Here is a 16,330-nt window from a genome sequence, read left to right on the forward strand (position 1 = left end):
TTCTCTGCCGTCCGCTGCCTCCGCCGCTCTTCGTGAAGGCTCCTTTCCCCCACCCCCACCCCCCACCCCGGATCGGCTGGCGATCCTCCCGCTCCTTTAGCTGCGATTGCGAAAGCAGGCAGGAGGAGCCGGGGAGGCGTTGAAGGAAGGGCGCCAGAGCAATCCGTCCGGGCTTTGCGCCGCTGTCGTTAGCCCCGCCGAGTGCGGCCACTAGTCCGCGGCCAACATGCTGGACCCGTCGTCCAGTGAAGAAGAATCCGATGAGATCGTGGAAGAGGAGAGCAGTAAGGAAGTGCTGGCCCCAGCAGCTTCGGGGGCTCGGCTCTCTCCCAGCCGGACCAGTGAGAGCTCTGGGGGCGGTGGTGGCGGGAGCAGCGGCGGGCTGCAGCCCTGCAGCCGGAGCGGGAGCAGCGTCCGGCCTTCCAGCCCGAGCCCCTCCGTGGTGAGCGAGAAGGAGAAGGAAGAGCTGGAAAGGCTGCAGAAGGAGGAAGAAGAGAGGAAGAAGAAGCTGCAGCTTTACGTCTTCGTCATGAGGTGCATCGCCTACCCCTTCAATGCCAAGCAGCCCACCGATATGGCCCGGAGGCAACAAAAGGTAAAGTCTTGCTAAAGAGAACAGTAGAGGTAGGCAAGTCGGCGAGGAAGCCGGACCTGCCCAGAGAAATATCTGGGGAGGGTCCGAGGCACCTGGGTATGGAGAAACACTACATGGCACACGTCAGAATCCAGAGTCAGGACGAGGAGCGGGTTGATCTTGCTGCAGAAAGTTTCCCCAGACGGCTGTGTCCAGGGCCCTTTCCTTTGCAAGTTTCCCTGCTGGTTGAGGGGCAGTGCTGGAGGGGGCTTGGCAACCAGAGAGTTTATGCAGAGCTGTGAAATCATCTCTCTTTACAAGATTCTCTGGGGGAGAAGGCTGTTAGCAGTCCCCAAACCTCAAGGGAAAAAGCAACTTGTATTTGTTGAGTGAGAGGAGAGAGAGAGAGAGAGAGAGAGAGAGAGAGAGAGAGAGAGAGAGAGAGAGAGAGAGAGAGAGAGAGAGACAGAGAGAGAGACAGAGAGAGAGAGAGAGAGAGAGAGAGAGAGAGAGAGAGAGAGAGAGAGATTGCTGTCTGGTATGGAACAGTAAATGGTGCCTCTGCAAGTTAAAAATGCACCTGGCACCTCTGTGAGATCTCTCTCCTTGGGTGTTAAAAACACCTCATACATTTGCTGGGACTTAAGTCTGTCCCCTGGGTAGTAGCTGTTCTCTTGTAAAAATCAAGGTCTGAAAGCAGCTCTTCTGGTTCAGGTCCATTGGCCTGTCCACAGAGATGGAACCTGAGCCGAGGCTGGGTGGCGCCTGCAGCAGGAGAATGCAGCAGGAGCCGAGGAAGCTGGAAGGACATCAGGGGGACACAAGGCCTCTCGTCCATGGAGTAGTAGGTAGTACTTTGGGGAGAGGTGGAGAGTAAGGAGGAACCCCGAGAGTTGGGGAGGAGTGTAAAACAAATCCTCAGCAGGAGAAAGAAGTCCAAGCGTTTACTGCATCAGCAGCAATCATGTCAACGAGAGGTCAGATGACCTATTGCCTTTCTTGGCTGCTTTTCTCCTTGTGGCCTTACATAACTGCAGCTAATGCTAAGAGGGAGCTGGCATTTTGCTCCAATCTCCATATGCCAAAGGAGAGGAAAAGAAGTGAGTTATAGAGAGAGAGAGAGAGGTATGTCTTGAGCTTTGAGACTTGTCCTTTGTCCTCTGCCTTGCCCAAGAGTTCCCCATTTTTCTAAGGGTCTTCCTGGGAGAAGTGGCCAATCCATTGCTCTCCTGGAGATCTTCACAAAGGTTATGCTGATACACCTACCTGCTGTGCTCATGCCATGGAGAGGACCAATTATTTCAGGGTTGTTTTTGTGCCCTTGCTGAAGATGCTCTGGCCATAACACTTCTTGCTGCAGTGTTTGATGTCTAACAATAGGTGAGCATGTTTCACATTAGTTCACTTCACTTCTTCTCATCTCCTCCCTTTGAAAGCAGTCAGCACAGATGGGTCCTGCAAAATTCTATGACCAGAGACAGCGATGCCTGCAGAGTTAAGTCTTGTGATCTTGATGGCACATAGTAGTAAACATAGAGTACAAATACATTAATTTAAAGAACAGTGAAGAGGCTGTAAAAACTAGAATAATCCAAAAAGGGGAATGTAAAGGTATTTAATGCTTCATTGCTATCCATTCCTTCTGGGGAAAACATGTTTTAAATATCTGCATTTCATTCTATATTCAGCAGGACGTGTATTTTCTAGTGAACTGTTGGTATATCGAAAGTAAAAAGTGATTTCATGTTTGCATTTCGTTTGGTATGTCCTGGAAACAAAGCAGAGACCAATGGTGGAGAGGGTTTTTTTAACAGTTGAAATCAGACTTAAATAAAGAAAAAAATAAGTGAGGTTTTCCCCAAGGTCAGCCAATGAATTTGTGACATATTTTTATCCTAGGATGTCTTATTGCCGAACTCAAAGTAACATTCCAATTAGTATCATGCTTATGGCCAATAGGTCTCACTGAGTGAAATGGGATTTTTGTTGGGAGGAAGTACGTATGAGATTGTGACTTTTAGAAAGTCTGGAATATGAGGGAAACTTTCCACTAATATATTGCAAAGCTATATTTCAGAGTTGAGTTTTGCATTATGTAATTAGACCAAGGTATAAACTCTTTACATTAAGATGTTGGGATGATGATTGCTTACATTCCTTCAAATTTCCATGCACAATAAATGATAGAACATAATATTTAAGAAATGTAGCATATTCTTCTGTCACAATCTTTGCCTTGTAAACAGCCCAAGACATGCAAACATTTGATTTATATTCTGGTATCAGCATAAGTGTTTACAGGGCAGAAATCTGAGTAATCCTACTGTTGGCCTGCAAAGTATGTTTGTGCTCATGTGTATTTCTGAATGAATAGCAGCTTCCTGTTAGGGCATAAAGAAATGTTCTTCTTCCAGGCATAATACTAACACAGGGGTGTCCAACTCGCAGCGTCGCGTGATGTGTTGCGACATATCGCAACTTTTTTCCTTTGCTGGCAGTGGGGTGGGCGTAGTTTTACCATAACGCATCCGGCCCGTGGGTCGGCAGTTTGACACCCCTGTACTAACATGACTGATGGGATACAATGACAGAAAACTACTAAAAAAACAATGTCTTAAAATGGAGAAAACTAATTAAGAATTAAAGAGAGAGGCACTTGGGTAGAGTCTGACACAGGCAAAGTCACTTGTTTTATGAAATGGGTGACTGTATAAGCGATAGATAGATAGATAGATAGATAGATAGATAGATAGATAGATAGATAGATAGATAGATAGATAGATAGATAGATAGATAGATAGATGGGTGGACAGACGGACGGACGGACAGACGGACTGACTGATTTAATTTGGCAACCAATGAAAAGGACACCTGTCAGTTTTACAGGAATGTTTGAGGAAATGAATTGGGTCCAGGAGAATCAGGAAGTTCTTTAGTCAAGTATGGAACTTACACATCAGTCATTAATTCAATCCAGTTCACACGGTGATAAGATGAAAAAAATGGCAACTCACAAGAGCACTACCTTGAGCATCCTGAGGAAAGACAGGATATATTAACATGACAAAAATACAATCATCAGTCACAGATTAATTTGGGTGAATGTTTTTGCCAAAGAAATCCAGAAAACCTAGTTATGGCTGCCTCTTCCCTTATTCCTATTTTCCAGTCAAACAAATTTCTGATGCATTTGGGTTGTCTTTGTAATTATTATCATACCAAATACAAAAAGTTCACATTTAGATTCAATTACTCTTTGAAAGTCCAATTCTGAGGAATGTATATTAGTTTTATTTCTGCCAATGACCTTTATATACCAAAATGACTCTAGGACACATTGACGAGGATGACATTCATTCAGCTCTGTCACGCCACAAAGCTATTATTAGTCCATTCAAGCATGAGGAAGTGGAAAAGCATATCAGGTCAACACAGTTTGAAGATTTTGATGTGGACAGAAAGTCAAATTCCTACATATGTTTCTCAGCTGTGTTTCATAGACTGATAATAACACCGATTAGATTTCTGTATCCTTGCCTTGGAACTCCTGCATTATACAGTAATACGTGATGGCAAAATTATATTTTCCTCATTTGTATGTTCTTCATCTTGGGCAGGGAAAAAAAATAAAGGTGGAACATTCATTAGGTTTTGCAAAAATAACGTGGTGATGAACAAAATGGATCAGAAAATTTTGCCTCCATATTTTGGAAGACTTTGATTCAAAGTTCTGATAAGCCACGATCACTGATTGGTCTTGACTTGCAATCTGTAATGTCAAATGTTACCTGTTATGCCAGGCTGTTCTAAAAAGGAGGAGGGGAAAATGCTGTATTCACAATGCAAATTGTAACTGAACAACAGTCATGTTCAACAAAAGTCAATCGAGTTATGGTGAAATGAGAACTAGCCTTGTCCGAAGCAAAGAGCCCAGGAAAAAGAAACCGGGGTGGGGGTGGGGGAAGCAATGTTGAACAACATGAATGTACTGTATGTATCCTTGTACTGAATTAAAACAACAATAATACAATTCATATCCCAAAGTGCTGTCTAATCTAGCTAAGAGTAGTTCTTCAGGGAGGTTTCAAATATTTTTTCCCTTCAGGTCCAGCACTGGGATTCTTTTAACTAGAAAAGTGAGAGATTGGCATTAGAATATTGCATGCATGATGCATATAAAAAGGTAAAGTTTCCCCCGCACATGCGTGCTAGTCGTTTCCAACTCTAGGGGCTGGTGCTCATCTCCGTTTCAAAGCCGAAGAGCCAGTGCTTGTCTGAAGACGTCTCCGTGGTCATGTGGCCGGCATGACTAGATGCCAAAGGCGCACGGAACGCCGTTACCTTCCCACCGTAGTGGTCTCTATTTTTCTACTTGCATTTTTACATGCTTTAGAACTGCTAGGTTGGCAGAAGCTGGGACGAGTAACAGGCGCTCACTCTGTTACGCAGCACTCAGGATTCAACCCGCCAAACTGCTGACCTTCTGATCGACAAGCTCAGCATCCTAACCCACTGAGCCACTGCGTCCCTCTTGATGCATATATACATAACTTATTTATAAAAACATGCATAAGGGTTGGACTTTGAATTTGATTCCAAAATTCCTTTGGAGTACAAAAGAGCAAAAATATCTATCTGTGCTCCTTTAAAATACCCACATTTTTCCTTGGGATCAGGTGACAGAAGTCAGCTAGCCAACTGTGGGAAAAGATACAGCTGTTTTAATAAGTTCCAGACAGATACTGTGTTCATGCATTTACCAGGCTATTTTTAAATCCAAAGCAATAGCACACCTCTAAAAGAGATGCTAACATGTTAATTTCTGTTTTAAGACAGATGATCTTTCTTACTGACAAATTAAAAAGTGAAATTAGTTTACTTTGTGGTTTTCCTATGGTGTTCCCAGTGTTACATTTCTTTTATACCAATCAATCGAAGTTTGGACAAGCTGAATGGTATTTTTTAGATATTTTAATAGGGATTGTGATGAGAGCTCATGTGCTGTTTCAAACAGATTGATTTTAGAAATATATTTCCTACAGTAAAATGACTCATTTGTTCCAGATCCACTTGGAACCGTTGACAGAGATTTTAGTATTCTGAGAATACTAAATCTTGACTCTGTTTTATTCAGGTTTTTTTTTTCTCCTACACATTGCTTTCTTCTCTTCCCCACCCAAATTAAACAGTTTTTCCCAAGGAAGGCAGCTTTTGACACATGAGCACACAATTGCTAAGCAGCAGTTACACTGTTGTGCTTATTGATTAGGGACATGCCACTGAATAGCACAATTTAAGTTCTTGTCTCCTTGAGGGAGACAAGGATTACAGTCCTTTGTATCAGTTGTAGGCTTCTTAATTTATCCTGCATTTACTAAATTCATGTTCTAACTATCCCAATAAGTAGCACTCTGTATTGCTGACAGCCCAACAGTGCTGATAAAAATACATGTTAATGAAATATAGAAGAAAATAAATAAATAAAAAAGACATTCACACCTATTTAAAAGCTGTTTGCTTTTTTTAAAAAAAACACATTTTAAAAGCCAAATAGCTTGTTGGAATAAAACAGTTTCTTCCTTCAGGCAAAAGAACAACAAAGAGAACGGAAGGAAATTGCAGCGATCACCAAGAAGGTCCTTTCTTGTGTTACTGCCAAATGGGACTCAACAGGTGGTGGGATCAAAAAAGGGGTTTTAAATCAGGGGTCTTCAGACTTGGCGCTTTTAATGACTTGTGGACTTCAACTCCCAGAATTCCTCCGCCAGCGTGCCTGGCTGAGGAATTCTGGGAGTTGAAGTCCACAAGTCATAAAAGGGCCAAGTTTGAAGACCCCTGGTTTAAATTCTTGGGAGGTTAACCCTGAGCAGACGTCTGCCTTCAAAAGAACCACATGATGCTCTAAGAGTTGTGCAACTTAGTCATAATCATGAATTGCACTGCCTAAGGACTATGGGCAGGTGAAAGGGATGATGAGATAGATTGAAATGATAATAAGTGAAGCATTTGTTTCATGTCATGAATCATTGTTCCTAATGAATTAACTGAAGTAGTTTTCCATGGGGGGGGAAAATAAAAACTGAATAAAGGTACACTGTCTCTAATTCCCCCAGAGTGAAACACCACATAGTTTGTTTGAGAAGCATGGCAACGAAGTGGGAAAACAAGTTTCATATCAATTTAACCAGGTGTTTTTCTGCAGATGTCCAGCTACAGTAGAAGAACTACATTCTCTTTATGAAATTGCTAAGCTTATCTCTGGCAGGAGATGGGACTTGTAGCTTCGTCTGAATCCCAGGGAATGTCATCATGGAAAGTCACCATCCCTACCCAAACTAACATTCTGGCTAGATTTTCAGCAGAAAATGGAATTTTCTCAGATTTGAAATTTGAAGAATAGAATGAATTTTCATGGATAATAAAACTTTCTCATAGTCTGCTTTGGAAAAAAAAAGTCATATTGAACTATCAGTTTTGTTCTGTAATACTGATTTCTTAAAGGCTTTACTTCATCAGCTCAGCATGTGTTTATGGTTTCTTTATTTATTTACTGTATTTCTTTATTACAAATAATAATAATTGTTTTACAAATAATTCAAGGCGGCAGTTTTTTTTTTACAACACACCTTCCTCCTCCTATTTTCCTCACAACCACAATCCTGTGATGTTGGTTGGACTGACCGGCTCAAAGTCCACCAGCTGGCTTTCATGGCCAAAATATGAACTTGAATGGACAGTCTCCACGTACAAGGTAGTCCTCGACTTAGAAGCACAATTGAGGCCAAAATCTCTGTTGTTAAGTGAGACATTTGTTAAGTGAGTTTTGTGCCATTTTATGACCTTCTTTGCCACAATTGTTAAGTGAATCCGTGCAGCTGATAAGTTAGTAACCCAGTGGTTAAGTGAATCTGGCTTCCCCATTGACTTTGCTTGTCAGAAGGACACAGCAACAGTCATAAATATGAACCAGTTGCCAAGCCTCTGAATTTTGGTCACATGATGATGGGGATGCTGCAAAGGTCGTAACCTTAAAAAACGGTCATAAATCACTAAATGAACTGTTGTAAGTCAAGAGCTACCTGTGGTAACCCCACTGCCTTAACCACTAGACCAGGGGTAGGCAACCTCGGCTCTTTTATGACTCATGGACTTCAAGTAATTCAGGGCCCGACTCATGGGGCGGGTCACACCCTTGACCTGATTTTTCTATCTGGACAATGGTTGGATGATTTGTGAGGGGGCTTTGCTTGTCAGAAGGACACAGCAACAGTCATAAATATGAACCAGTTGCCAAGCCTCTGAATTTTGGTCACATGATGATGGGGATGCTGCAAAGGTCGTAACCTTAAAAAACGGTCATAAATCACTAAATGAACTGTTGTAAGTCAAGAGCTACCTGTGGTAACCCCACTGCCTTAACCACTAGACCAGGGGTAGGCAACCTCGGCTCTTTTATGACTCATGGACTTCAAGTAATTCAGGGCCCGACTCATGGGGCGGGTCACACCCTTGACCTGATTTTTCTATCTGGACAATGGTTGGATGATTTGGGAGGGGGCTCGCCATCTGTTGTCCCCCTGTCATGGTCTGATCATTATCTCCTGCGGCTGGTCTTCCATTGTGCCACCCCCCGCTGCCGGGCTGTGGAACCGACCAGATGGTTCCATCCCAGGCGCCTAATGGACCCAGAACGGTTCCAGACGGCGCTTGGGTCCTTACCTATCTCCCTCAGTCACAGCCCGGTCGATGCCTTGGTTGATGCCTGGGAAAGGGCGGCTGCCGAGGCACTTGACCGTGTTGTACCCTTGCGACCCCAGACTCAGCACAGATCCCGTTGGGCTCCATGGTTTACTGTGGAGCTCCGGGAGATGAAGCGTCAGAGATGGGGTCTAGAGAGCGGTTGGAGGTCCACCCGGTCTGAATCTGACCGATTGCGACTAAGAGCCTTCACAAGGTCTTACCTCGCTGCGATGAGGACGGCGAAGTCTAATTACTTCGCTGCCCTCATCGCGTCCACAGATAATCGCCCAGCCGCCCTGTTTAGGGTGACTCGCTCTCTCCTTAATCGGGAGGTGAGGGAGGAACCCTTACAGGGTCGGGCTGAGGAGTTTAGTCATCATCTGGTGGACAAAGTCACTCAGATCCGGACCGGTTTGGACTCTGACTGGGCAGAGTCTGGCATGGAAGAATCAAGCGGTCTTGAGCATGTTATCTGGACTGAGTTCGACCCTGTTTCTCCCGATGATGTGGACAGGATTATGAGGAGACTGAGCTCTACCACTTGTTTACTGGACCCGTGCCCCTCCTGGCTGGTTTATGTGGCTCGGGAGGAGACACGAGGCTGGTTCCAGGCAGTAATAACTGCTTCCTTGAAGGAGGGTATCTTCCCAGCTGCCTTGAAGGAGGCGGTGGTGAGGCCCCTCCTCAAGAAGCCTGCCCTGGACCCGGCTGTTTTAAATAACTATCGTCCGGTCTCCAACCTTCGCTTTTTGGCGAAGGTTGTTGAGAGTGTGGTGGCGCATCAGCTTCCTCTGTTCCTGGAGGAAACTGATTATCTGGACCCGTACCAATCGGGTTTCAGGCCCGGGTACAGCACGGAGATGGCATTGGTCGCACTGGTGAATGATCTCTGGCGGGCTCGGGACAGGGGATGTTCCTCTGTCCTAGTCCTTTTAGATCTCTCAGTGGCTATCGATACCATCAACCATGGTATCCTACTGCGGCGTCTCAGTGGGTTGGGAGTGGGAGGCACCGTTTTACGGTGGTTCTCCTCCTACCTCCTGGGCCGCTCGCAGTCGGTGTTGACAGGAGGGCAGAGGTCCGCCCCGAGGTCTCTCATTTGTGGAGTCCCTCAGGGGTCGGTCCTCTCTCCCCTGCTGCTCAACATCTACATGAAACCGCTGGGCGAGCTCATTCATGGTTTCGGGGTGGGGTATCATCAGTACGCTGATGATACCCAACTTTTCCTTTCTACCCCGAACCAACCCAGTGATGCACTCGATGTGATGTCCCGTTGCCTGGAAGCGGTCCGGGTTTGGATGGGGAGAAACAGGCTTCGACTCAATCCTGCTAAGACTGAGTGGCTGTGCATATCGGCATCTCGGATAAACCAGGTTGTTCCACCACTAATGATGGGGGGTGAGGTGTTACCCCCCGTCGATAGGACTCACAACTTGGGCATCCTCTTGGATTCACGGCTCAATTTTTAAGATCATATAGGAGCCGTGACCAGGGGGGCTTTTGCCCAGCTTCATTTGGTGCGCCAGTTGCAGCCCTATCTGGACCAAGATGCCCTACGCACAGTCACCCATGCGCTTGTGACCTCCCGGCTAGACTACTGCAACACTCTCTACATGGGGATGCCCTTGAGGACCACTCAGAGGCTTCAACTGGTGCAGAATGCAGCTGCGCGAGTTGTTATGGGAGTTTCCCGATACTCCCATGTAACACCTCTTCTCCGTGAGCTGCATTGGCTTCCGGTTGCCCTCCGGGTGAGATTCAAGGTGCTGGTAATGACCTATAAAGCTCTAAATGGCTTGGGTCCGGATTATCTAAGGGAACACCTGCTGCCGGCATCAACTTCCCATCGTCCTGTGCGCTCCCACAGGGAGGGCCTTCTTAGGGTACTGCCGGTTAAGGAATGCCGGCGGGTTATCCCCAGGGGAAGGGCGTTCTCTGTGGGCACGCCGGCCCTTTGGAACCAGCTTCCCACGGAGCTTAGGACCGCCCCGACCTTCGCTCATTTTGTAGGGACTTGAAAACTTGGTTTTTTGAGTTGTCTGGCCCAGACTGAGGGGTTTTAATTTTTAATTAATGGGGTTTTAGTTAAGTTCAGGGATTAATTTAATCTTAGTTTTAATCATTTTTAATTGTATATGATGTATTTTAACTTTTAATTTTCCCTGTAAACCGCCCTGCGTCCTACGGGAATAGGGCAGTATATAAATTTAAATATAAATAAAAATAAATAAATAAATAAACTCCCAGAATTCCTGAGTCAGCTATGCTGACTCAGGAATTCTGGGAGTTGAAGTCCATGAGTCATAAAAGAGCTGAGGTTGCCTACCCCTGCACTAGACCAAACTGGCTTTCTCATGTGACAACCTTCATTCTCCACCATAGAAGGATACATAAGAGCCATGGTGGTGCAGTGGTTAGAATGCAGTACTGCAGGCTACTTCTGCTGACTGCCAGTTCGGCAGTTCGATTCTCACCGGCTGAAGCTTGACTCAGCCATCCATCCTTCCGAGGTCGGTAAAATGAGGACCCAGATTATTGGGGGAAATATGCTGACTCTGTAAACCGCTTAGAGATGGCTATAAAGCACTGTGAACCAGTATATAAGTCTAATCAGGAGTGTCAAACTCCCAATGTCACGTGATGTGTCTCGACGTATCATGACTTTTTTTTCATTGCTGGCAATGGGTGGGTGCACTTTTGCTATGATGCATCTGGCCCGCGGGCCAACAGTTTGACATCCCTGGTCTAAGTGCTATTGCTATAAGACATTTACAGTAGACCCATAAGTAATCCCTGACTTTTCAGGTATTATTGGAGTACCATTGCCGTGTTCCTTATCCATCGGTCTACATGATGTAGAGTCCCTATCTTCTAATAAAAACTTGCATTAGGAGTGAATAGACGCTAATAGTCATGTTGCAGATGATACACATATTCCAGGAAAATGACACATATTCTTCAAACAAGCCCTCCATATGGAGTGAGTGGGCAAATAAGATGCAATGTAAGTAAATGATATAAGCAATATTATGCTTTCTGGGAGTCATATATTTTATGAGCTCTTGGAAACATCAGATTAATCGTTCCTGAAATGTGAAAGCTGAAATAGATGGATTTTAATTTGGTTCTACAAAAGCATTCTTAGGTAACAATGGGCCATATTTATAAAGCCACATACTATTCTCTTTTGTGACCCCTGTAAAATTGCTTGCTCTCCCAACTACAAGATGTTAGGTGAACAAAATATAAAATACTAGCAGTGCAATAATGTAATTACGTGCACTTTGAATAAATGCTGACAGCAAATATTAAAGGATTGTGGAAATGTTGGAGATTACCACTTACATCAGCTTTGTAATGTTCATAATTTATCCTTTAAAAATAGGAAAAGCTATTTCTTTAATGGACTTGCTTTTGAAAGTATGCAGATTTCTGATCTGCTGAGAATGTTTTTTTTTACTTGAAGAAGGATAATCCACTCTAAAATATGTAATAGGCAAGATTGGTTATAGATGCGGGAACACAGCAGCCAGCAAGGGGATTGCAGGCTGTTGAAATAACCTATCACTAAAGATTTTCATAGGCGTCCTAATTGTCATAATCATCAAAGCACTTAAACTCTACACTCATCACTAATGCATTTCTAAAGGGATTTACTTAAATAAAAATATAAATAGACTATAGGGGGGAAAAAATCAGGGAGGATAACAAGAGGCACAATAATGTACCAAATCATTGACAACTGATAATGGTTTGGTTCCTGGAATTTAGTTTCTTCTCTGTAAATTTAAGGACAGTTTGCAAACTTGCAGTGACTCTTATTAGTTAATGCTGTAGGGGCTTTTTTCTGAACTATTTAATTAATTGGGAGACACAGAGGTGCAACATCCTCCTCAAATGGCTCATTCAGCTGCTAGCGATCTGCTTCATTTCAAAATTGGGCAATGAATTTCCTCCAGGATAAAATAATTTTAAGATACCTTGGATGTTGCTCTGTCTCTTTCTCTCCTTGTCTCCCCTCCCCTCTCTCTGTGTTGGGGCTGGTTGGAAAAGGGAGAGAGAGAGAGAGAGAGAGAGAGAGAGAGAGAGAGAGAGAGAGAGAGAGAGAGAGAGAGAGAGAGAGAGATATTTTTCTATAATTTATGGCTTAGTTGACTTAAAATGTTTTGCTCTGAAGGCCTCAACTCCCTATGCAGAGTCCTGTGATCTGAATTGCAGAGGCTTCTCTAGGATGTGGACAGTGAATGAACTGAACTATTTTCTGGAAAGTGGATCAATGGGCTAATGATTCACCCTGTTTGATTTCATATTCATAGCTGCTGCTGGGATCTTTTGATCGTGACATATAAAGACAGATAACCCTTCTTAGGAGGGATCATTTCCTCATATTTAGAACCTCACCTTGTTATCTAAAGGTTGTTGCATAGGAGAATGGGTCAGCTTTAACCTAATGTTCATTTGTTGTAGTCTGCTAGAGTAGGGATCCATGGATCCGATACCGGGCCTCAGTATGCCAGAAACTGGGCCACGCAAACAAGTGAAGCCCCATCTGTGGGATGCAGGAAGCGCTTGAAACCACGCCCCCTCCGTTCCGTGGAAAAACCTCTCTCCACGGAACCGGTCCCTGCTGCCCAAAAGATTTTGGGCCATCCAGTGGTGGGATTCAGCCGGTTCACACCACTTCAGCAGAACCGGTAGCTAATTTTTTGTTTTCCAGGCCCAGAATGGACTTCCAGAAGCAGCATCCACACAGAGAACTGGTTGTTCTCATATTTGAATCCCACCACTGGGCTCACCATGCTAGAGAGATTACTTTTATAGTAATTCAGGGCACTCTGGTTCCTTGACTCGAAATAACAAATGTCTGTGCTGAACATCTTTAATAATGGATCAGCTGTTCATTTTTTACAATGAAGGGAACATGTCAAATACAGTATGTATTAAATATACACTAATCCTCATTTATTGACAAGACTTGCAATTAAAAACATATTTTGGGATGAGTAATTGAGCAATGCCACAATTTGAGGGAGCATTATCAGCACAGCTCCTCGATGAAATGGAAAAGGACGAGAAAAGTTCATATCTTTGGGGGTGTTATCTGTCTCAGTTTGATATAAAGTAATGTCTTAACAAGTTTTAGAATGCCCTCCGTAGGAAATCTGAGTTGGGTTTGACGTTATTATACAGAGAGTAAAGCTTCTTCCTTATTTTTTGAAACATAAAAGTTGAGTCATCTCTGCCTCCCCTCCCAGATGAGGTCAGAACCATTCAATCAAAGTGGATGATTAATCAGAACGTATAGGCAAGAAGTTAGATTGCTTTAGGGAAGATGTTAGCAGTGGCATCAGGAAATTATGTTATGCCAACACAATATATAAGAGAGTAGGTTTCACACGGCAAGAAGCAGATTTTCCTTGTAATCAGTTGTGCAAAGTAGGGTGTCTATAGAAATTGGCAAAAAATCATTCACAAATGGTATTCAGGCAGCATTGCCTGGATTACTTTTGTTGGTTTTCTTGCTGGAATTTACATACGCCAAATTTCATTTTTTAAAAAAAAAATTCTACACAACTAGTGATGCATCATTTTAAACCAGAGCCAATTTAATTCAGCTCTCTCGTATTGAATGAAAGCATTCTAAGCATGAAATGCCATGCTGGAGATAGACAAGGTGAAAATATTCCAGCCATTCCTTTGACAGCAGCCGTATCCAGCTTAATTTAATTGCACTTTAAATATTTACCCTTCTCCATCTTGAGAAAGCAACTAACAAAATGGGGAATGCAAATAAATTACCTTTCAATCCAAGTTTCTGGTGAATTGTTTTAAGATGCCCGTGTGGTGGGTTGGCAGTTAATCATTTATCGTGAATTACTGTCTTAGAGATATAATCAATAAAACAATTGCACTGTAAACATTTCTTTACCCTATTCTTTTATCCACGGAACAGACTTCTCTCTTGTAGAAGATTATTTATAGCTCTTCTCCACATACTGCATATCTGCACTGCATTCTTAAGCTTCTCCTATCTGGTATTAATGCTATTTAATTTTAAGCCATCTTAAGAAAATACTGTCAGGATTGGGATGCTTCAGGAAGCAGCTTGCCAGGTGTTCAGACTGGATTGCCAGCTATTGCACAGAGGGGGGGAGGGAAGGAGAGGGAGAGAGGGAGAGGGAGAGAGGGAGAGGGAGCGAGCGAGCAAGAGACAGGGACAGAGAGAGGGAGGGAGAGAGAGAGGGAGAGGGAGAGAGAGAGGGAAAGGGAGCGAGAGAGAGGGAGAAGGAGAGAGAGAGGGAGGGAGAGAGGGAGAGGGAGTGAGCAAGCAAGAGACAGGGAGAGAAAGAGGGAGGGAGAGAGAGAGGGAGAGGGAAAGGGAGCAAGAGAGAGGGAGAAGGAGAGAGAAAGAGGGAGGGATAGAGGGAGAGGGAGAAAGGGTTAGGGAGGGAGAAGGAGCGAGAGAGAGGGAGGGAGGGAGAGAGGGAGGGAGGGAGAGAGAGAGGGAGAGGGAACAAGAGAGAGGGAGAAGGAGAGAGAAAGGGAGGGAGAGGGAGAGGGAGAGAGGGTTAGGGAGAGGGAGAAGGAGAAGGAAAAGGAGCGAGAGAGAGAGAGATAGGGAGAGGGAGAGGGAAAGGGAGCAAGAGAGAGGGAGAAGGAGAGATAGGGAGAGGGAGAGGGAAAGGGAGCAAGAGAGAGGGAGAAGGAGAGAGAAAGAGGGAGGGAGAGGGAGAGAGAGTTAGGGAGAGGGAGAAGGAGCGAGCGAGAGAGAGGGAGGGAGAGAGAGAGGGAGGGAGAGGGAGCAAGAGAGAGAGAGGGGGAGAGAGGGAGGGAGGGAAAGGGAGAGAGAGGGAGAGGGAGAGACAGGGAGGGGGAGAGGGAGGGAGAGAGAGGGAGGGAGGGAGGGAGGGAGAGGGGGAGGGAGAGAGGGAGAGAGAGAGAGAGAGAGGGAGAGAGAGAGAAAGAGAGAGAGAGAGAGAGAGAGAGAGAGAGAGAGAGAGAACAATTTCCCTGTTGCTGGGACTTCTCAATTTTCCATGCCAGAAAGGCTAAGCTCTTTCGTTTCTGTGGGTGGGTCTTATACTTTAATATACAGGTACTCCTCAATTTACGACCATAACTGACCCCCAAATTTCTGTTGCTAAGCAAGGCAGTTGTTAAGTGAGATTTGCCACATTTTACGACCTTTTTTGCCATGGTTGTTAAGCAAATCACTGTAGTTGTGAAGTGAATCATGCGGTCGTTCCCCCATTGACTTTGCTTGTCGGAAACCATCTGAGAAGATTACAAATGGTGATCATATGAACCCGGGATACAGCAGCTGTCATCAGTAAATCCCAGTTGCCAAGTACCTGAAGTTTGATCATGTGACCATGGGGATGCGGTAACAGTTGTGGGAAAAATAATCATTAAATTGCTTTTTTCAGTGTTGTTGTTGTAACTTCAAATGGTCACTAAATAAATGGTCATAAGTCAAGGACTACCTGTATATAAAAGGGTTGCATTTAAGTGTGTGAATGTCAGTGGTTGTTGGGAAGGTCTTTTGGCAAGGGAAGAAACAGCCAGGGTTGGGGTGAGACTAAGAAGAGGCATCAGATGATAGCAGCCAATGCAATCAGGGTGATGATGGGAATAATAATAATAATAATAATAATAATAATAATAATAATAATAATAATAATAATAATAATAACAACAACAACAACAACAACAACAAACAACAACAATAATAAGATAGATAGATAGATAGATAGATAGATAGATAGATAGATAGAAGATAGACAGACCTACCCATAAGATAATAAATAATAACAACAACAACAACAACAAAACAACAACAACAACAACAACAACAACAACAACAACAACAACAATAATAATAATAATAATAATAATAATAATAATAATAATAATAATAATAATAAAACAATGATGATGATGATGATGATGGAAGGGACCTTGGAGGTCATCTAGTCCAACCCCTTGCTCAGGTAGGAAACCCTATACCATTTCAGA

General features: G+C 44.0%; 1 protein-coding gene across 6 annotated transcripts in view; it reads left to right on the forward strand.

The window, feature by feature from the left end:
• Window positions 1-226: 226 nt before the first annotated feature.
• Window positions 227-16,330, forward strand: part of CADPS (calcium dependent secretion activator) — a gene marked incomplete at both ends in the record, with an annotated part of 451,066 nt that continues 434,962 nt past the window's right edge. For all 6 annotated transcript variants that reach the window (XM_081320037.1, XM_081320036.1, XM_081320040.1 and 3 more), the window contains one exon: window positions 227-595. In XM_081320037.1, the coding sequence (XP_081176163.1) occupies window positions 227-595 (369 nt within the window). The remainder of the gene's footprint in view (window positions 596-16,330) is intronic.

The sequence above is a fragment of the Vipera berus genome (assembly GCF_964194415.1).
Source record: "Vipera berus genome assembly, chromosome: 2".
Taxonomy (NCBI): Eukaryota; Metazoa; Chordata; class Lepidosauria; order Squamata; family Viperidae; genus Vipera; species Vipera berus.